At 39.7% G+C, this 22,807-nt stretch overlaps 1 protein-coding gene across 1 annotated transcript in view; it reads left to right on the plus strand.

Annotated features, from left to right (window-relative positions):
* The window catches only part of col7a1 (collagen, type VII, alpha 1), a 98,052-nt gene that overhangs the window by 44,133 nt on the left and 31,112 nt on the right, over positions 1-22,807 (plus strand). The window contains exons 62-87 of the mRNA XM_036151953.1: positions 1,589-1,624; positions 2,054-2,125; positions 2,209-2,253; positions 2,616-2,651; positions 3,902-3,937; positions 4,408-4,512; positions 4,588-4,647; positions 5,697-5,732; positions 5,815-5,850; positions 5,942-5,989; positions 6,085-6,120; positions 8,384-8,509; positions 9,846-10,055; positions 10,144-10,179; positions 10,257-10,301; positions 10,406-10,504; positions 10,588-10,659; positions 12,792-12,836; positions 14,202-14,237; positions 17,876-17,911; positions 18,000-18,044; positions 18,130-18,162; positions 18,265-18,327; positions 18,457-18,492; positions 18,950-19,030; positions 21,122-21,190. Coding sequence (XP_036007846.1) covers positions 1,589-1,624; positions 2,054-2,125; positions 2,209-2,253; positions 2,616-2,651; positions 3,902-3,937; positions 4,408-4,512; positions 4,588-4,647; positions 5,697-5,732; positions 5,815-5,850; positions 5,942-5,989; positions 6,085-6,120; positions 8,384-8,509; positions 9,846-10,055; positions 10,144-10,179; positions 10,257-10,301; positions 10,406-10,504; positions 10,588-10,659; positions 12,792-12,836; positions 14,202-14,237; positions 17,876-17,911; positions 18,000-18,044; positions 18,130-18,162; positions 18,265-18,327; positions 18,457-18,492; positions 18,950-19,030; positions 21,122-21,190 — 1,578 coding nt within the window. The remainder of the gene's footprint in view (positions 1-1,588; positions 1,625-2,053; positions 2,126-2,208; positions 2,254-2,615; positions 2,652-3,901; positions 3,938-4,407; positions 4,513-4,587; positions 4,648-5,696; positions 5,733-5,814; positions 5,851-5,941; positions 5,990-6,084; positions 6,121-8,383; positions 8,510-9,845; positions 10,056-10,143; positions 10,180-10,256; positions 10,302-10,405; positions 10,505-10,587; positions 10,660-12,791; positions 12,837-14,201; positions 14,238-17,875; positions 17,912-17,999; positions 18,045-18,129; positions 18,163-18,264; positions 18,328-18,456; positions 18,493-18,949; positions 19,031-21,121; positions 21,191-22,807) is intronic.

Here is a 22,807-nt window from a genome sequence, read left to right on the forward strand (position 1 = left end):
CTAAAATTTGATTTGGGTTATTTGGCTCAAAATAATGTTAAAGATAATCTTTTAGAAAATATTTTATTTTTTCAAAGACAGAAGTTAACAAATGACAATTTTACCTTTTTAAGTGGTGTGTGAAAGCCCAGGTGGTGGCGTCATGGCTTTGTAATCAAACACACTGTTTTCTTGTGTGACATCAATCAAGATATCAGGAGGACAATTGTGGACCTGCATAAATCTGGTTCATCCTTTAGTCTAATTTTACGATGACTGATGGTGCCATGTTTATCTCGTCAAACAATTGCATGCAAATAGAGACATCATGGCATTATTCACCCTTTCATGAATGAGACGGGTTCTGTGTCCCAGCAAAAAATGTGTTTTTGTGTGAAATGTGCAAATCAATAGAATAAAGGTAGGATACATAGTAAAGCTGCTGTCTGAGGTCGGTAAGTGAGTCCCGTAATGGCTGGGAGGCCACTCAGGGAGGCAGAAGCCAGTACTCAAAAAGCAAAACACACAAGGACCTTAATTTTTGGAGACATGTCCGGTGCTCTGATAAAACTTAAAGTTAAAGGTTTGGTTGTAATGAGAATTGTTTAATTTGAAATAAACGGAAGAAGATTGCAAGCATGAGGTCACTACCCTACATTTGGAGTACGGGGGTAGTAGCATCATGTTATGGGCCTGTTTTGCTGCAGAGCTGACTGGTGGACGCCACAAAATAGACGTAAGGAGAGAACATTTTGGGAAAATATCAAAACATCTCCAGAGATCAGACAGTAAGTTAAAGCTTGCATACAAATGGATATTCTTAATAAACAACGACCCTAATCTAATCTCCAAATGAGTTATAAAGTGGCTTACAGTCAGTGTTTTATAATGTCCATCATAAAATCCTTATTTCATTTCTATAAAAGGTTTGAGGGAAGAGCTCAAAAGGTGTGTGTGAGTAAGGCGGCCCACCAACCTGACTCAAACACTGCAAAAATGGAACTAAAAATAAGTCAAATGTTCTTAAAGTTAGTGTATTTGTCCTTGATTTGAGCAGGTAAATAAGATGATTTGCCAATGGAATAAGATTTGTGCTCTTAAAATAGGAACAACTCATCTCCATCATCTTATTTCAAGTGCAGGATATCTAATTATCTTATTTTAGGGGTCAAAATACTCATTCCATTGGCAGATAATCTTATTTACCTGCTCAAATCAAGGACAAATACACTAACTTTAAGAACATTTGACTTATTTTTAGATCCATTTTTGCAGTGAATAAAGCAGTTTTTTTGTGGAGGAATGGGCCAAAAATTCAACAAACTGTTGTATTAATAATGAAAAAGAAAACATTTGACAATCTGCTACACAGATTAGAAGGCACATCTACTCAATACTAGGGAAATGTGGGTAAACTTCTGAATTTAAAGAAAGTAAAGTAAAAAAAAAATCTCTATCATTATTCTTTCATTATCATTATTATCCTGGTCCTCCTAATTGGCCTAAAACAGAAATACTTTATTATTTAATGTAAAACATGCTACCTTTCTGTAGAGTGAACGTAAATGTCTGGTTTTAACAGAGCATTGTTTTTTTCCTTGTTTCACAGGGGGATCCTGGAAAACAAGGCGACGCTGGGAGAGATGTAAGCTTCCGTTTCATATTAAAAATGCAATTTGCTCTCATTCAAAATAGAAAGACAAGTCAGATTTCATTTCTGATAGTTTAGTAAAAATTCAGCCAGTTTTTTGTTTCAAGGATTTGAAGAGTCTGTGAACTTGAGGCGTTCATACAGCAGATGGCGCTGTATAGATGTTGAAATTCCTTCTTTGCTCCTGTGGTTGTTGCATAAGCCAACCGTGGGGAAACATGTCTCCAGTCCGTTTCACAGGAGACTGTTATGTAATATTGACAGTAATGATGATTCTGGGGGTCCTGAACTGCTTCAAGCAAACTGAGTTCTGCTTTTACGGGCAGAGACATCACACCTCTGCATGTGCTGATGCTAGATAAACTCAACCTCTCTGCACATTTTTATTTCACTCGGTTTTCCCAATGTGATCTGTTCTTGTAGGGATTACCAGGATTAAGAGGAGAGCAGGGTCCCCAGGGGCCTGTTGGTCCTCCGGGAAATGCAGGAACACCTGTCAGTACTCACTATCTCACTCACATGTTTGTTTTCCTATCACGTCTCTACCTCTGTCTTAACTGACTCTTTTGGTGCTGCAGGGTAAAGCAGGTGAAGACGGAAAACCTGGTCCTCCAGGCAAAATGGTAACTCGTCTTATCCTGGATTTATATTATTACCAGTTTCGGATTTACTCAGATGAGATGGCCACCCTTTTTGTTAGCAATTTGACTGACATGGCTATTGATACTGTTCATTAAAAGTGTAAATATTGTGAGTTATGTGCATACGTTCTCTTTTTTTCCCCCTGTTGTTCTCTCACTAATGGGCTTGACGTACTGATCCATTTCTCTATGGCGGATCAAAAGCTGTGTAGATATGTATTATGAAGTCTGCTGCATAATGACAGCCTTTAGTGAGCCACTGGAGCAGCAGAGCTGAGAGCCACAGCAGCAGGCTGGCCATTATTCATAATGTAATGCTTTTTTTTTTTTCCCTTGACACACAGGGCGAGGATGGAGTGCCAGGTGAAGACGGCAGAAAGGTCTGTGGCTGTTTATGAATTTATATTATCTGACACCGGCAGGTTAAGATTCAATAAATGAGTGTTAACAGGTCAACTCAGTGGAATGAAATTGAAGCTAAGCTGCAGTATAATATCACATAAAATCCTACCAATTATAAAATCATGTTATCACTTTAGGTGTTTGACCATCTTTGTGCAACAATTTCATGTCCTCTCAACAAAAACAAGCAAATGCCTAAAGAGCGCATTGCAAGACGTTTTCACGCCTTGAACCTTTTCACGTTTTAGCACACAGCAACCACAAAATAAGCATTTAATTGGGATTTCATGTGGTAGAACAACACAAAATACAAAAAAAACATCTGAAAAGCATAGTATCTGCATTCAGACGGCTTTACACTAATACCCCTAAATACAATTTACCAGCTTCTTTTGGAAGTCACATAATTACTGTAAAAAAGACACAGCAAACCCGTTGAAGAAGATCCTTTGATGGAGTGCGACCGAAATTGTACTTCCTGGCTTACATGCAAAACAGAATCATTCAAAGGACTCCGTCACCAGGATTCAGTCATTCAACTCTGCAGAGTACATGCAGTAAGATATTAATTTGATTGAGTTGGAGAAGAGATTAATCTAAAAGTTGAATGATAGTCACTCTGGAGGACTGGACTTGGGTACCCCTGTTGTGCATTACCTCAAACAAGCCATTCTCACTATGAAGCATTGTGGTGTTGGCATTATGATGGTGGTGTTGGGGATGCTTTCTTCAGATAGAGACTAGGAAACCGATCAACGTTGATGGGAAGCTGGATGGAGATTTAGCTGTTTTTGCATGGAGGAATGGGCAAAACATGAAGTCTTCAGATGTGCAACACTGGAAGAGACATAACCCAAAAGACTCTAGTTGCATTTGTGGCAAAATGTCGTTAAGTGGCACTGAAAACAAATGTGTACCACACCTTTCAGATTTTTACTTGTATAAAAAGTTGAAAAGCTTGCAGCATAGTTTCTTCCAGCTAACAATTATGTGGTATTTTGTGTTGAAGAAAACCTCATTAAAATACATTGCAGTTTGTTGCTGTAAAGTGGCAAAATGTGAAAACATTCAAGACCTAAATATGCCAGAAAGGTCCCGCATGTCTTTGCTAATTCGATGACGTGTTTTGAATCGCCGCCGTATTAATCAGTTGGGTTGAATAAATTGTTGCAGCTTGTGTTTACTCTGAAGATCTCCGGGGTTTGACGCCGCTGTTTCTAATCTGCAGGGGGACAAAGGAGAAGCTGGAGCAGCTGGAAGAGATGTCGGTTTGGTTCAACCTTTTGGATTTAATGATCTTTCATGCACATAATTTACAGCTTGTTTCTGCTCTACGTCTTCCCACTCCTCCTTCCTTTTCCTACTATCATTTCATTCTACACCAGCTTTCTTTTTTAGCCGTCAGTTTCCCGCTCTAACGTCAGGCACAGTTTTCTCTGACCCTGACATCACACCAGTAGTCATCTTGGAAGCAGGCATATAGATTCAGCAGCTTATAATGATCAAGCTTAGCCTTTAAGGGGGGAGCCACTTCAGAGAGGAATCCAGAGGGGCGCCAAATGTCACAGAGCTGTTTTCATGTGCAAATTCATATTAATTATCTCTTGAACATCAGCGGAGGGGTGGCAGCAGCCACCTGCTTTGATTTTATAGTTGAGTAGAAAGATACCAAGAGTAGAGTGGATCCAAGTTTAAAGTTCAAAAGTTAGTGTCTGTGTTTTTTTTTTTTTTCAGGGCCGTGATGGGCAGAAAGGGGATCGTGGTCCTGCCGGGGCCCCTGGCCCCTCTGGACCACAGGGGCCGGCTGGATTGCCTGGCAGCATTGGTCCTCCTGGACAGGTGTGAATCATGAAGAAAAGTGAAAGCTAGCTGCAGGAAATTAGTATTTTCACAAATCCAGGTCCTTTCTTTCAGGTTGTGTATGTAAAGGGGGCCGAAGCCATCCCAGGTCCACAGGGGCCCCCAGGAACGCCGGTAAGTTCAGGGTTTAAACGTCCCTGAAAGGCATATTACAGCTCATCCGGGAACCTCATTAAAGTTGGATTATTTTAGCCTCGTAAACTAAAAACTATAACTATAAGAACTTACAGTATTGTTAAAAATACCTTCTCCCTGCAATGCTGTGCACATCCTTACTAAGAACTAGCTCATAAGTTCAGGTCACACATGTTAAAACTGAATGAAATCACGTTAATGGTTCACCTTCTAAACATCCTGAACCAAACCGAAAGTCACGACTTGATCTTGTACATGCTACTTTATTTTTATTTAACAAAAAATGTTTAGAAATATAGGCAATGATTTTATGAGTACATGATCAATGTGTACATCGATCATATCATAATGTGGCATTTTCCAGCTGCGCTTCACCAGCTTAGTTAAAAAAAAAAAAAATTCTGTTGTCTTTGCTCACATAAAATGACAAAATGTCCAGTGAAGCTGTTCTCATTGAAATATGTTCATGCCTTAGATGTCATTAAGAAAGTTATGTCTGAAATTCTGGCAAAAAAAAAGAGCTGTCTGGCATTGGTGATGATATTGTGGTTATACGCCCCCTGTGCTTTGGTTTGAGAGCTCAATTAGGAGAGTCAGAATGCAACTTTGATCTGCTTGTCTCTGTTGTGTCCTCAAACATCCTGCCTACAGCACGCCCCCATGTATTAGTAAAAGAACCAGGGTGCATATAACCTGACCCAAGCCATGCATTTGGCTAGGGTCAGGTTAGGGTGCAGACACAACTCCTCGCAAAAACTAATTTTTGCATTATAGCGCAAACATTAAACCTACACCTCTTCTTTACAAAGGGAAACGTTATACCTATTTAAAGTACATAAAGTTTGCCTTAAAAAATCTTTCTTCTAATCACACCTGAATAGAGCGCTGTTTAATTTCATGCAAACATAGCCCCATCAGAGGACCCATGGTGTGGCTATAAGCAACATCATGTGGGCGCCATGATGTGAGTTTTATCCATTACTATCTGAATAACTTATCGCTTTTATTTCTGTTCCTCTGTTTTCCAGGGAGTCCCTGGAATTCCAGGAGCGGTGGGAGCCCGAGTATGAAACAATAGTTTTTACTCTTCACTGACAATTAATAAATCTGCACGTTGGTTTAATGACCATTCGCTGTTTTTTTCAGGGTGAAAGAGGTCCAAGCGGTCCCAAAGGAGATGCTGTAAGTCAAAATTGATGCTGATGTCCGGAAGCATTAAAATCAAGGTTCCACCATCTATGCGCTGACCTCTTTATGCCTTGTTTATGCTTAGGGAGACCCGGGAGAGGATGGGGCTCCTGGTAAACCTGGGACAACAGTGGTATGATGACAGCACATTACATTAGATGTCATTATTTCCTGTCTTTATGTGTATGCCTCTATATTTTTAATGCTGTGTCTGTGCTCTCTGAAAAGGATGTACAAAAAGCTCTGTCCGGCCTCGGGATACTGGTACGTGTTTTGTTTCTCCTTGTAATGTTATGTTTAAGGACTTTTATTGGATTCTAACTAACGTTGTTTTGAGACAAGAAAATCAAGGTGTAGTAAAGACATACGGGCAAGCAAATATGGAATAATGATTGAGAAAAGTAAGATTTTCCCTATACAATATCGACAGTACCAGTCAGAAGTTTACATACGCTTTCCATCATCATGAATGTCACATTAAGACGGATTCTTTAACATGACAGATGAACAAGTTTATATTTACTGTGGCTTTACTCCAATCCAAACAAACCTATAATTATACAAACAGAACCAAAGGTCTACATATTAGCCACTAACAGTTGAAGAAATAGCAAGTTTCAGAGAAAGTTACGATGTTCCCATTAGCAAACATCCTGTATATTTCTGGCGAGATATTATGTAGGGGTTTAACAATCGATTGATCCAAATCAATTAAATAATTAACGAATGAAAATTAATGAAAACATCGATCCACATTGTCATCTTTATAAATAATCGTATTAGATGACCAAATGATATTGCATCATATCAATTGTAGACTTGTTTTTTGAATTAAATGGAAATTGTGCACTGACAGACTTTGGGATATTAGCAAAGCTTGTATCTTATCCAAACAAATCGATATAACATCGTATCATGCCAAAGCTGGGGATTTACACCTCTACTTTTAAGCACAGCATCTTTATAGGGCTGTCAGGGTTGTCAGAGCTGCAGAAGCTCAATGTAAGCCTGCTTACCGTCCTAAAACAGGTTTTGATTTGCATTTGGTGCCATTTTCCTGCTGGAACACCAAACTGTGCCCGAGTTTCACTTCTCACCCAAACTGTCTCTTCTGAAACTGGTCAGGAACAATTTATGAACCACTATTTTTTCTAAAGATGATAAACTGAAAACACCAATGACACTGTCCACAGTAAAGCGAGTCCAGGAAAGAAGTCCCTATTCAGAGAACCCGATAATTCAGCCAGACGTGGTGTTGCACTTAAAAGGTTTATTGTAGAAGAAGTGGAAAAGACATGCAGAACTGTCAGATGACGGCTGAATAGGAGGGTGATGGCAGACCAAATAAAGATGGTTGACCAGATGAAGCAGAACACTGTGGAGGGCTAGGCAATAAACAACAACCAGAGGCCATCCAGGTTGTGAACAGAGTCAGAGGGCGATGAGAATCCAGTGAGGGCTGGGCGAGCACCGGATATATATAAGAACACAGGATTGGCAGGATAGTGCACACAAACACTGGGATGAAGGTCACGCAAGGCAAAGAGACGATCTGGCACTGACTGGTTGTAAAAGGCAGGTATATCTAGGTGGAGTCCGAGCTGAACCAACTTAATGGTGATGACCAGCAGATTGTGTAATTAGTGTACCAGATTGTGGGGCCACAAAAACATAAACAAAAGCAGAGATCATGACAGTCAACTTTAGGTTCAATAATTTTGCACCCATGCAGACAGACAAGCCAAATACCTTCTGTGGGAAAGTTATGACAGCAGAGAGACCAGGCTATCTGCCAACAAGGACAGTAAATATTTTCACAGGAGTGAAGGTGAGACTTTTAAAATGAAAAGTCCCTATACCAACCATCAAGCATGGTGGTGGCAGTATAATGCTGAGGGTATCGTTCATTGCCAGTGATACTGGTGCACTGGAAAAAGTTGTTGGAATAAGTAAGTAGATGGGCTTGATGCAATTCAACTTCACCCCAAATCATTAGCCGGCCATTTGAAACTTGAACTCCATTTGGTTGGCCCAGCAGGACACTGGTCCCAAACTTGCTTTTGAGTGAGTAAAACTAGCTAACTTTAAGCTTCTTGCATTCTTGAACCTTAGGTCTGTGCCAGGAAACCAACCATGTTAATATACAATTTCTGCCAACAAGAGTGGTCTGGCATCCAGTCAGAATATTACCAGAACCTTATTGATGTTTACACTGTGTGGTTCACGGTGCGACTGGCTAAGAAACATTAAACCAAATGATACTTTGGGGATGGAGGGTGAGGTGGGGACATATATATACATACATATATATGAAGCTATGTATCATTTGGACCCTGTTTACAGAAAATCTAAATAAACTCAAAATTCACTGCATTTTTATATCGGCATAAAGGAGCCAAATGCAATTCTAAAGCTGAGGACAGGAATTTGTTCTTCACTTCTCTTTATCTGAGCTCAGAAGCATTTCACAGAGACTCATCGCCGCTGGAGTAGCGCTCTTCCATTTACCTGATTTCTTCGCTTACAGGTGTCTGATCTGAAGGTGCTCGTGGACAGGAAGGACACGATCATCTCTCCTGCAGCGCAAAAGGTTGAAAAGGGTGAAAAGGGAGACAGGGGGGAGCCTGGGTCGAGAGGACCATCTGGAGCAGATGTAAGTGGGACTGAGACTTGCTCAGTAGCTCAGGCATTTCATGTGCTTCTTTATCACTTGATGGTGAGATTTTCTTAAGTGTACAGGAAGAGGAATACTACACCTGAGAGACATTTTTAACAGGGGTCTTTGTCACATGGCTGGTTGCACGTGTTTTATGAAAGTTTTGCTTTATGAGTCCATTATGTGGGGAGGATAGTGTAAATATTTCATAGGCTTTATTATCTGCTAGTCATGCCGTATATAGCCTTAAATGTCTTGATGTACCTTATTTGGTTACAAAGTGCTTTACAATGTTGCGTCTATTTAGTTTCACTGCATATGCACAACATTTTTATTTAATACTTCCCAATTAGCATACAGGAATAATCAGGGGTTAAGTAATTTGTCCACAAACAGTTGGTAGGACTGAACCATTGACCATTTTAGCCTAGAAAATTAAACAGTGGTAAGTTAAAAAAAAAACAGAACTTTATTTTTTTTTTATCATTTATTTTTATTTACTTATAGTTATTTAGTTAAGGAAGTGTGATGTTTTTCATTTAAATTTAGGATTTTATTTAGTAAATGGAACCCAATAGCCTCTTGTTTTATCTGAAAAACAAAGCACAAGCGAAATACCTGAACACGCAGTCAGATGGATTCTGATTTTACCCGAGTTGTGTCAACAACAGTAAATTGCAATCTCCTGATTAGCAACAGGCCACTTTGTTTGTCACTTTCTACTAATTAGAGCTGCTTCTGGTAGAGTGCTGTGGTCATTAGAGAAACAACTTGGTTGGTTCTGCAGGACGGGGTGCTGCAGTCAGTGATTATAAACTCTGATTAAGGGTGACACTCCATCCAGCTCACAAGAACAAGCACATGATATGGATTTTTTTTTTTTTTTTTTACACATGTAAAGGTTTTACAAATCCAAAACTGTGTTGTAAGAAATCCTAATTATTGTAGAATATTCCAGTCCAGGTTAAACTAGTCTGTATGTTCCTGTTTTTATGCTTGTTTGGTTTCAATGTTGTCCGAATGGCAGCTGGCTCCTTTTTACGTTTTCATACACAGAATAAAGGTCCACAAATCTCCAACTGTGTTTAAAACTATCGGCTCGGTGTGCGTGCATGAAAAGACAAGTACCTCAATACTTTTAGTAATGTGGTGTATGTTTCATGATTTGGCGCTATATAAATAAATTGAATTGAATGTGCCTTGAGGAGTAAAGATAAAAATTAAAGAAAATAAATTACAGTGAATAAGAATGAAGTTCTTAGTTTAAATGCCGTCTAAACAGCGTTTGTTAATAAAAAAATTGTTGCTCTCTCTTTCTGCCGCCTTGTTTCAGGGTCCTCGTGGATTTCAGGGAGATAGGGGAGCGAAAGGGGAACAAGGGGAGCGAGGACCCATAGGACAAACGGGGCCTCCAGGTAGAGCCAATTTAGAACGAGGCCCGGAGGGTCCCCCGGGACCTGCTGGAGAGCCTGGCAAGCCGGGAATACCGGGCGTTCCTGGGAGAGCGGGGGAACTTGGAGAGGCTGGGAGACCAGGAGAAAAGGTGAGAAAGATAAATGGTCCAAAGAGTGAAGTTCTTTTTTTTCATTGACTGAGCATGCCTGGTGATATCAGGTGTGTCTGTGTTTCAGGGAGAGAGAGGGGAGAAAGGTGACAAAGGCGAGGCTGTGAGTAATTATGTCAGACACATGTAGTTAGCTTTTACGGTTTTTACCGTCGTCTCATAATTGCCTCCATTTATCAGGGTATAATTGGATTAACAGGACCAGCTGGCCCTCCAGGTCAAAAGGTTAAGTCCCTCTACCTCAGAGTTTTTTTTTTCTACTCACTGAAACAGTGTTTTTGCAAGTGTAGAACAAACATTGAGTTTTAAAGTGATTATTTTCCTTGCAGGGAGATTCTGTCTTGGCTGGTACTCCTGGACTTCGAGGCCTCCCGGGACTGAAGGGAGAGCCTGGTGCTCCAGGACCATTAGGACCCAAAGGAGAGAGAGTAGGAAGCTGAAAATATAAAAAAAACCATATCAGTATCTTGTGTTTTTTTATTGTAATTATTGTGTTTAAAATGTATTGCAGGGTTTTGTTGGACCTCGTGGTGATAAAGGAGACAGAGGAGAGCCTGGAGATAAAGGGCGGGAAGGCTCAATGGTGAGATAGCTCTTGGTTTAGATTACAGTATAAAAGGGAGTGTGGCAAAAACACAGTCTGGGTCAAATGATGAATAGGTCTGGTTCTACTGAGAGCTTAATGTAAAAATGATATGACAAAGTTTTAAGTTAACCTTTGGAAAAGTAGCTCTTTGGTAAAGCTCGGGTACCCTTGATATTTTAAAAGAGTCACTCTAGTTATAAGAGTTTGAGGTAAGTGGACCACTTCAATGTTAGGGACAGAGGAAGGGGAGGTTTATTTCCCAAACTGCAAACCTCACATAGATGCTTTTTTTTCAACCTTTGGTTGTTGCTATTACAAACTTTTTCTAGGAAATTGTGTTTATATTTTTTTTTATTTGTTCATTTGTTTTCTAAAATCCTCATGGATGTTCAGTAAATGTCAGGTATACTGCCCCTAAAAAAGTATTAGCCAACCTTTTGGTGAATTTCTTCTCTTTATTTAACATACTTACATGTTTTGTATCATTAAACACAATTTAATATCAGATAAAGATAACCTGATTTAATAATACGTGTGAAAAATTATGATTTCTTTTATTAAAAGAAAAAGCTATCCAAACCATCCTGGCCCCTTTTAAAATAGAAATGATCAGCTTGTTAAATAAGGAAATACCTGATTTAGTATCTTTCTCTTTTCAAATTATTTTCACTTGCCTCACTCTTGCCTGATTATTGCCTGGCTGCAAAATTAAGAAATCACTGAAAAAGAAACAACAGTCCCACAACATGAGCTAGGCCAAAAAATCTCAAAAAGCAACACATCACACCACAATTTTATGGATTACAAGAACAGAGGAGAACCAAACTCATTCATGTCTATTTTCTGGAAGGGGTGACAAAGCCATTTCTGAGGCTTTGGGACTCCTGTGGGCAACAGGGAGACTGATTATCCACAGCTGAAGAAAACATTGAACAAAGGTGAACTATCCAAGGAGTTTCCCAAAAAAAAAAAAAAAAAGGTCCATCCAAAAGCCACCAGAAAACATCTGTAATGCTTAAAGAAAAAAAAAACATAGTTTTTAATTAGCCTAGTCAAAGTTTGGGCTAAAATCAGATTGAGACCATGTGGTGTCACCTTAAACTGGATTAAAAAATATCCGCGGCTTAGTGTGGCCCGACTAAATATTAGATGAAGGGGGGCTTTTACTTTTCCACATAGGGCCAGATTGGGTTTGACAGCTTTTTTTCTCTGAACAAATAAAGTCATTATTAAACAACTGTAATTTGCAACTACTCTGCCTATTTTTGTTTGATAATAAAATGGATTTGATGATCTTAAAACATTTTAAGTGTGACCAAAACATTTTTAAAGGGGCAAATACTTTTTCCTGGCAATGTAAGACCAGCCTTTCCATCACCACCCACTGGTAAGTAAACTTTGTTTTAGAGTTCAGTTTTCACATGTACCGGTAACAGTATTTTTCACTGGACTATACTTTTGCTTCAGACAAGGTTCCTGAATTCATTTTTCATTTTCAATCACTATTTCCCAAACTGCCTTGGTTGTGTTACCATTCGCTCACAAACACTTACTGGGATCTTGGGATGGCAAAAGTGACAAAATGCTGTAAAGCTGTAGATGCCAACATCAGGTTGTAAATAATGTTTCCTATCATCTTGTTGAACTGATCTGAAGTCACTTAGACAATCTTCTATTTAAGAAGTGTTATCTATAACTAAAACCATGAAGAAAAAAAGGATACATGTGTTTTCTATTTTAGGTAAAACTAAGGTTTAATCTAAGTATGACACTAAGCAGTGTCCCTGGTCAAGGCTGACTGCATCGGACCAACATGTTGTAAAGTCACAGATGATATTAATGTGGAAATATGTTGGTTCATATTAAGCAGTTGCAGATAAACCCTTCCTTGTTTCAGAGAAGAGGATGATCCCTCGTTTCACACATACAATCATATCTGCTGTGCATTTCTAAAATGTGTGTTGAAATAAGACTACAGTTTTCTGTTATCACAATTTTATCTAAAAAAAAAATGATGTAAAAATAACGAAAGGTTACACTCACATTTGCTTGTTGCAGCAACACATTACAGAGCTGTTATTTGGTGTTGAAATGTGTAAGGAAAACCAAAATGTGGTTTCTAATTGCAGGGCATGCCAGGGGAACCTGGAAAACCTGGACAGGAGGGGAAACCAGTAAGTGGAGGACTTAATGTGGAGTTCTGAAGGGGACATCCTATTCATCAATTTTGCTATTTCATCAATTAAAGCTTGATAAGGTAGTAGCTTACAAAAATATACATATAATGAGAATGTATTTCAGCGAACTGGTAAGTTTTCATTTCTTTCTGTTGTAATAACTTTCTCAGCCCCAGATTCCCATCCTCCTTGTTTGGTCCGTTCCGTTCACGTACGTGTCCATCCGACCGACGAAGCAACTACGATGTTGTTTTAATCAATGAGCACGGTTTCACATCCTCAGTGACTACTCCCAATGTCACTGTCGATGGACCTGCTCTCCGTCAATTTACGGAACGACTCCAATTTTCTGTTCCGTTCCGGTCCATCTTTGTCCGGCCGGGTCCAGCTACACAATTGCGATCGTAGCAAACAGGAAAAAGAACGTCAGCGACCTCGAGTATGTCAAATTTAAATGGTGTAAATAGAGATGGTTAACCACAAATTAAAAAAACTTTTTCAATATTCATCATAAAATGAACTGTTTATTTAAATATTGAACGCAAACCACTCTTTTTGGACCAGATAAGGAAGGAGATTTGTCTTTTCAACATTTAACCTCTCCAACTAGATTTGCTTTCTGCTTGTAATGACAATGATCGCACATGCTCTCCTTGGGCTCCAAGAAATTCTAGAGTGGACCTAGACGGACCTAGTGGACCTAGTAGCCGTCGCTTTTCACGGACTCACGGAGGCGGTCTGGAATGGAGCGGACACGCACAGGAGCGGAGGATGTGGAATTAAGGGTTACTGTGATTTTTACAGTGCAATGTCACCTTGGAATAAAAAAAAAAAATAGATTCCAGGTCACATTTTAAGTTTCATTTAATTTCTAGAATTTTTTTTTTTTTAATGCTGGTAACTAAAAGCCCAAACTCACTGTTGTCGTGATTGCTTGTTTAGATGTGAATACAAGTAAGGAGAGCTGAAGAAAGATATTAAGTACTTCCTCTCAATTCTCATTTTCCCTCTCGACATGTTGGAGCAGGGCTCTACGGGCCCCCCTGGTCCTCGAGGCCAACCAGTGAGTAACCCATAAGTCAGTCTGCTTTTAGACTTGACCTGCAGACTAAAACTACTGGGTTGGCTGCAAGCTCGAAGCAAACAGAGCTTTATTTTTTCCCCTCCCTTCTTGCGCCAAGGCTTCATTGATCCCATTGCAGCTGTGCACTTAACATCTAACTCTCCAACTGTCTCTCCTGTCTCTGTTCATTTTCTTTTCTGTCTGTCTCCTTATTTCACTGCTTTCCTCCCCCCCCCAAACTGTCTCCCCCCACACCCTTCCTGTCCTTCCCTTTTTCCTTTGTCTTTCCTCCTCTCCAGGGCATGCCTGGGTTCCCAGGAGTTCTAGGCAGACCGGTAGGTTTCCTGCTGCTGGCTGGCATGCTTTTAGCTCTGCGGGAGGGAGGGGAGGGATGTGTCACTGTGCCATCAGATACAAGTGGGTATGGACCAAAGTCACCGAGATGCCTGGGGGCTGCAGCTTATACTGCAAGGAGCATGAAAAGAGGCAACAAATGGAAGAACAACCTATCATCAGGATGCCAGCTGTGTAATGTTACTCCTAGGCAAACTGAGCTGCTTTAATCTTAATTCATGTGAAATTTAAAAGCATAATCTGGCAGCTGGGATAAGAGTCAGAACCTTGATTAGTTCCCCATGAAATGCCCCCCAAAGGCACTTGTGTTGAGCTCAGAAGGTAAGTTTTGAAGTTCAATTCAAAACAGTTTAAGACACAAGAAATAGTGAGAAGATGAAAGGAGGTAGGATATCAACCCGAGGTCAAGCTCACATCAGGATCCCAGCAGTGTGTGTCGATGACTGTGTGTGTCTGTCTGGAGGTAGGGCTGCTCTAAAGCGTTCTCACTGTTGCCTATCGTGCATGCACCTGTGCCTGCTGTCTGCGTTATCCTTGCACAGCTCTGGCTTGTATGAGTGTCTCTCGTTTACCTTTTACATGTCGTGTACATGTTTTTAGATTTATTCATGTCTCCTTGTCAAATGTTGATGTCAGATTGTCTGTGAATGTGTGACATTATTTGTTGGCAACTGCGTATTGTCAATTTCTCTGTACAGTGCAGTGTGTGCAGTTTTATCTCCACATGTTTGTGCATAAATGTTACTCTGAGAATAGTTCCACATTTTGGAAAAAGGTCACAGTCTTGCTGAAAGTTAGCAGAAAATGTCACCGTGATTTCTTGACAGTGTGTAAATTATAGGCAGAGTTGCTGCTCTGGCATCAGCCATCTCTGCGCGAGCTGTTGTCATAAAGCCTGAAGCTGGGGAAATAGTTAGAAATTGCTTGTTTCTGGAATGTAGAGTCTTAAATTATGAATGGACAAAAAAAAAAAAAAATGCAATGTTGATTGCAAAAAATTGTTGGTTTGATTGGGTTAAATTTCTGTTACCAAGAGGAAAAAGCAAACTGATCAGAGTGAATCTGGTTCATGAAACTGTTATGATTTATGGAGCCAAATTTGTTTGCCTTGTTGCAGCAGTGAAGTGAGTTTGAAAATAAGCCCACTAAAGCTCTTTGTATGATGCAGTGCCCACTGGCTGTTAGTACATTTTTTTAGTTAGGGGGAAAAAAAATCTATTTTCCAAAATAATTGGTTTTCACAAAATCCCTGCAGACACAACGTTTGGTACCCCCAAACAACTAAAACTTTTTAAAGATATTTTACTTTTTTAAGTAAATATTTTTTTTTAGAAACTTGTAATTAATATTTGATGACTTCCTGGAAAGAGGTTTTTATACCAGCCACCGAGCCCTTGGTTAAACAGGGACCAAAGTTACATGTAACCAGATCTAGTGAACACGATGGTAGGGGGAAATTGTCCATAGTTCACACCTAGAAAACTGAGGTTCTGGTGTTCCTAAGTCTCCGTAACACTTTTAGACACAATCGATGCACAACTCAGCTGTATTTAGGAGAGATACCAGTAAAATCCCATTTTTGCCCTATCATCACAAACATAAATATGTGGCGTTTGCTTAATGCAACTGCAACTTTACTCACAACTGTGGTGAGAAGCTTTGGTCAGATGAGACTGAAGTGCCTTTTAGATTATGCTTTTGTGCTGGGATCTACGCATTTTACTTAAACCTTTCGATAAACTGGTCCCAACACACAATGTGGGAATGAAGTCAACCCCTCCACCAGAATTACCCCTACCTTGGGAGATGGTGACTGCGATTTATCACTGCACTTTTCATCCTGTACTGTAATTCACTGCAAGGTATCCTGTAGAGTTACTGCAATCTTTCTGAGCTGTGTAAAAACGAAATTTCGTTCTGTATGCACTCCGTGCATACAAAATGACAATAAAGAAAGTCTAAGTCTAAGTCTAAGTGGTGACATATCCATAACTACTTTGCCTTGTAAGGGTTAATATACAATTATAAAATGAGTAATATGGCACAAAGTGATAAACTGATCAGTGCAATCTGATGAAGATAACATGCTTTTTGAATGATTTAAACCATTGATTTTCATTTGGACAGTCACTCAGAGCTCAGCTACAGGGGAATTGGTGCACATTATTAGCCACTCCCCCTTTGTTCCTCAACACCAGCTGCGAGATCTGAAAGCACACAGTAGTCTCGGTGGATCAACTTGCATGATTTGAAAGGACAAGATGATGTTATGGACAGTACAATGTTGTGGATTTATTATGTAATGAATTGAAAGAGACTTCAGATTCAACTTTTTAGCAACAGACACTCCAGATTGGTTTTCTGTAAAAACCAAGGATGTACATATGGAAAAGTACCTGATGCCCACTGTTTAGTATGGTGGAAAGCTTGCCTTTGCATTGCATCATGAATCCTTTTAACTACCAGGACATTTTCAATAAAAATATGGTTAGCTCTGCGAGTAAAATAAGAATTAGTCATCTTTTCTCAGCTGGATAATGGTTCAAAACGTTTAATGCTGACAACATTTAATACAAATGGTTCACCAGTCACCTCTTTCATGGCCATCTTAGTCCTCAGACCCAAATAGAAATATCTCTAATGGAAAACCTAAGGGTCAAGTTGAAGAGAAGAGACTGTATGAGAGCATTAATGGCAGCACGGGCAGGAATGATTTCAGCCATGATTTTAATTAAAAACAAATATATCTTACTATGGGAGTGTTTTCCTCGCTGAATTAATCTATCATTAAAGTTTAAACATTCTTTTTTACATTTTCAGCATGAGATTATGCTATTTAAAAAAATAAACAAGATATAACAAAACAGAATATTAAGCCTTTTACTCATCTTTACCAGGGAGGCCCATAAATGTATCCACATCTGAATGGATGCAATTGTTTTTTTTGGCTCCTACACTGCTGCTTGCAAAATAACCCAAATACAGTTTCTTAATTTGTCCAACATGAAGGTCATACAGAACAGATAAATGATCTGCATCGATTCAAGAGCAGCTCTTATTTTAGCCCCTCTATAAGTGTAACCTTTGCAGTATCTGTATATATATATATAAGGAATTTGCAGAAATGTTGACTATTATGTCAGTAATATGTGCTGCGTTGTCTGGTCAGTTGGTGTTTATTGAGCACAGGCATGACCAGAGTCCATTTCTGTAACTGTGTCCTTTAATAATTAATGGGACTTTTTAAATGGAAGCGTTTTATGAAACATGTATTTCATTAGATCTATGGTAGTAAATCAGTGCCTAGGCCCCCATATGTCCATTTTCTCTATAGCTCCATGTTCTAGCAGAATTGGAGGCCACATATAAAAAAAACCTATCATTTAATAATTTTATGAATGAGAAATTAGGTTTAATGAGGCTCAGTTGTATCCCTAAAGCATTCTTAGTATATATATATATATTAATGAAGGCTTTCTCTAACTTTCAGTGAGACAGCCAATACCATTTCCAAAATGTCCAAATGTTCCCTCAGCATCTGTTGTGTGTCTGGCTGCACCTGAAAGTGTTGTCTTATAGTTATTTCAATGCTTTTCAAACGTTATATGTGTGCTCACAGGGAAACCCAGGAGAGCCTGGCATGAGGGGGCCAACTGTACGTATAAACATACAATAAAACGACATGTTTCTATTAGTGGTTGCAAACCAAGGTTTAAAGCTGCATTTCTTTCTTCTTGCATCAGGGACCCATGGGTCCTACTGGTCAACCAGGTCCACCAGGTGTAAAGGTAGCTTCACTGCATTTTCAACATTTCACCTGTGCTGCCTACTTTCACAAACTCTTGAAACTCAGAACACATTTCCTTCCTGCAGGGTAATCAAGGAGACGCAGGCATTGGCATCCAGGTATAAATATTCATTTGTCCTCTGATCCAACATCACAGCAGTCCAAACACAGAGGCGGTGAAGGAGGTATGCAGTGTCTGAGTTTGTGTTGCTTCTCTGCAGGGTCCTCCCGGTGCTCAGGGGAGCACAGGTCTGCCTGGACCACCAGGTCCACCAGGAGCTGTTGTAGGTGTTGCAAAAAAATCCCAGAGTCCCTTCTGGGAGAACAATCTTCATGTTTCCTCGATGAAAACCTCCCTGTTGTGTATCATAAAACATGTTCCCTTAAAGCAATGTGTTTATTTCTCCCTACAGGGTCCGCAAGGGCCCCCAGGACTGCCAGGGCAGGTGGTGAGTATTTAATTCTGTTTTGACTGCACTGTGGAGCACGGTGAGGAAATGGGAAATGGAAGAAATGTTTTGCCCCCGAGGCATTTCTCTTGTAGTGAAAATAGGAAGGTGATTAAAGTAGATGCCAAAACATCTGTAACAAGGTCTGATTGATAAATAGCAGCTTCAGCTGCGTTTTCTGTTGTTTGGCAGCTTAAAAACAAGCCTTTGGAGAAGGCCCTTATTACCAAAGATCAATGTGTTGCTAGTTCTACTATTTTCCTTTTGTGTTTGGTTTGATTAACTGTGCTTTTTACTTCCATATTTACATACAATAAGCAGAATAAGTAGTAAAGAAATTTTTGTTGTCAGGAGATGTTGTGAACTAGGACTTAAATAAATCAATAATGATGCCCAATTTGAAGCCATACATTTATTAATAAAAACATGACATACTATAATTTGGCCTATTTCTCAGGGTGAGGCAGGGAAGCCTGGCGTTCCTGGAAGAGATGGGGTTCCCGGTAAGGATGGACTACCTGGGCTACCTGGAAAGCAGGTACTATATGTGTATGTGTTTTATACTTCCATCTGCCTTATGTTTCATTTACATAGGCAGATATGCTGCCTTAGGTAAATACCGCTCAAGCATTGCTTCCTTGGCAAGTGGTAATCTAGGACAGGGTTGGCCAACTCCAGTTTTCAAAAACCAGTGTCCTACATATTTAGATGTTCTCCTATTTAAGGCAAGGCAAATTTATTTGTATAGCACATTTCAGTAAAGGACAACACAAAGTGCTTTACATGATTAAAACATAGGAAAATGAAAACATCTGCTTCTCCATGTCGAGATTAGCCAGTTGAGGTGGCTTGGGCATCTGGTTAGGATGCTTCCTGGACGCCTCCCTGGTGAGGTGTTCCGGGCACGTCTCACCGGGAGGAGACCCAGAGCAAGACCCAGGACACGCTGGAGGGACTATGTTTCTTGGCTGACCTGTATATGCCTTTGGGTTCCCCCGGAAGAGCTAGCCCAAGTGGCTGGGGAGAGGGAAGTCTGGGTCTCCCTACTAAGACTGCTACCCCCGCGACCCGACCCCGGATAAGCGGAAAAAGATGGATGGATGGATGGAAAATGAAAACAGCATAAAAGCAATATCAAAAAACAAAAAAACAGTTAAAATAAAATGTAGGAAAATTGAAACAAAATAAAGCGTAAGAAAATAAAAGCAAATATTAATGATTTTCAAAACAGTTGGACTACAAACTTAAACTATTGATGTTTCATTTAATACTTTAACTAGAACAGTCAAAGGCAATCCTAAACAAATGTGTTTTTAATGCAGAGTAGGCTTTAATCAGAAGACCTTAGTGGTCTGAAGGGCCGATAACAAGTCTATGATGTAATTAGCTGCTAATCCATGCAGTGATTTAAAGAAAACTGTGAGTAGAACGTCAAGGCAGCAGGTGGAGAAACGTAGCCGGTGAACGATTTCTTCTAAGCTTTTGTAGTTTATTTGGCTGAAATGGGACTTTTGTCAAGATCAGTTTCAGTTAGAGACAGCTTTGGCCCATGAATCAAATGAATGGTTCATTACAGGCGTCTTGCAGAACTTAATGACATACGTAGAAGGTTAGTTAAGCCAATAATCCAGCTTTGTTGAAGCAGAGACACATCTAAGACATGCATGGGGTCCTTAAAAGTATGGAGGGTGATCTTTGTCGGCTTCAAGTTCCGGGGGGATCACCTTATCTATTGGTTGTCCCACATGCCAATCATTGTGACTGCTCACATAAGGCCAGTGTGTGTGTGCATGCTCCTTGTTAGTTTCCACTTGCTGGCTGCGCACGCGCACTTCTAGTGTTTATGTATCCAGTTAATTCCAGTTTCAGACATTCATTGTAGCTCCACTGCTCTCACCGCTGCCTGAGAGCCATAAGAAGCAAACTGTCTTACAAGTTTATAGAAAGAAGAGGAAAGCCTCAGATAAAACATATAAAACCAGATTTTATTTGGGATTTTTTCACGAGATCCCCCTGAGGAACGGAAGAGCAGGTAATATGGTGTTATTCAAAAAGTGACTTGGGTGTTTCTTACTTACATTTCCAGAAAAAAACGTCCACTCTACATTTAAGTTGAGGGTTGGCCAATCTTGATCTAGCATGTGCAGTTTTATCTCAACCTAAGTCAGGCCGCAACCACTGTTACAGAATCAACACAAACGCCAAACCAAATGTAGCAAAGACACAATAATAACATTACTAAATATCAGTCTACACAGATGCTCAGTCTGCAGTGAAGTTTAATTCACTTCCACATATTGAATGTATGACAAGGGTCTGGCTGATGACAGCGAGACCCACTTTCTGATTAATTCAACTAATAAATATTTAACCACTTGATGGCACTCATTGAGCCCTGAACTTTAAAATTGAAATTCATTTGCTGACTTAACAGGACTTAATGTTTCACATAATGTGCTCAAATTTCCTCATATTTAGAATCACAAAACACATGCTTTGATAGGCTAACACACATTAATAGGAACCAACGTGAAACCAGCTGCATAGTCTCCTGTGCAGCAGCATTGTGTCCCTCGGTTGCTTTTTTTAACTCCTTCTCATTGTTAACACTCAATAATTTGTTCCTCAGGGTATTGCAGGACCTCAAGGGCTGGCAGGCTTTAAGGGGGAGCAGGGAGACAGTGGTCCTCCTGGGAAGGTGAGAGTCTTCTCTGTCTACAGGGCTGCAGGCAAAAAGGATGTTTAATTGTGTTCCTTATTTTCATCTGAGTTCATCTGGTCTATTCTGTTCACTGCAAAAGTATACAAACTCACTAGAAGCCAGATTATTTTTTCTTTTCAAAAAGTTGGTTTTATTTTGGTTGTGTGAATGGCTGCTTCCCAAGTGAGACACAACACAGATTTCTAAGGTTAATAACTCCTTCAGCTGTTAGAGCCATTCGTAAAATACACACAGTTTCTGTGGCTTAATCTCTATTTCCAGCTTTTCCAAAGTTATTCATGCATGAAAATGTTACCATTGCCTCAGGTCCCCACGACTTTACTTGTCTAAAGCTCAATATGGAGGTCATTTACTCCATGGAGACCTACACTTAGTCGTGAGTAGAAATTAGGGATTAAATGGAGTCAGTGCTTAAACCTATCAAAACATTGTGTATTGGTGTGTGTTCTATAGAGCCAATCAGCTGCACAAATGCATGAGCTACTAATGTGTAAATATATACTGAATATTTAGGTTGGAAGTAAGAAATGCTACATTTCCATCTTCCCATTCAAGTTATGAGTAAATTCCAACTGCGATGATGTCCAGGAGGCATTTAGATCTTGGTGAAATAATGGTGCTGCCACAGTATAAGTGTGTGGCATTTTAGTTAGAAATGATGAAATAAGCTGAACAGTTGCTGTTTTATTTTTGAACAAATGCAAATGTAGCTCTGTGCCCCATGGCATAAATGAGCTATCCAGTGCACAGCAGCTCATTCTTCGCATGAAACTTTAGATGCAACATGCTGTTTTTGTCTGCCAGTAACGTACAAGTATGTAAACACTGTATGTGCCTTTGTTAACTGCTGTGCTCTGTTTGGCTCTGAGCTCAACAAAAAGAAACAGTAGATATTATCTCTAGTGCCGTATATAAAGGGAACATCACTTTTACACATTTAAACTGAATTAAACCGATAATCCTGTATTTTATTTACAATTTGTGCTTTCTGACAATTCCGCATGATTTGCTAGCGTGTGCTTTTTTACAAGTGTTCACTTCTTTTCATCTAATATAAATACTGTATGAAGTCAAACGGGCAAAAATGACTGAGCTAAATGCCATCCAAATGTAGATGCAAATAGTTGGGTGCGATGTGGTTTGCATGTAGTCTTGATGTTGAGATGCATCTAAATGAGGGCCATGTAGGGCCTTTACTTAGAAAACATGATGCAGAATGAGTTAAAATGACAATATTGTGAAATTTGGCTATACCTCCATTTTGTCACGTTACATCTTCAAACCTGAATGCACTTACTGGGATTTTATGGGACACACTAACAAAGTATTGTGCAGTAGAAAGAAAAGTTACCCCAAAAATCAAATCCATTACAACAAACCATCCTGGGCTGGAAGAGGCTGTTGACAGGAAAATCATTAGTTGTGCCCTGCACAAATCTGGCTTTAATGGAAGAGTGGGAAAATAAAAGCAAATGTTGAAAGAAAACCGTAAAAAGTCCTGTTTGAATTTAACCACAGGCAATGCAGTGGGTACAGCAAACAGGTGGAAGTAGGTGCTGTGGACGGATAAGACCAAATGCATTGAAATACTGC

The sequence above is a fragment of the Fundulus heteroclitus genome, chromosome 20 (assembly GCF_011125445.2).
Source record: "Fundulus heteroclitus isolate FHET01 chromosome 20, MU-UCD_Fhet_4.1, whole genome shotgun sequence".
NCBI lineage: Eukaryota > Metazoa > Chordata > Actinopteri > Cyprinodontiformes > Fundulidae > Fundulus > Fundulus heteroclitus.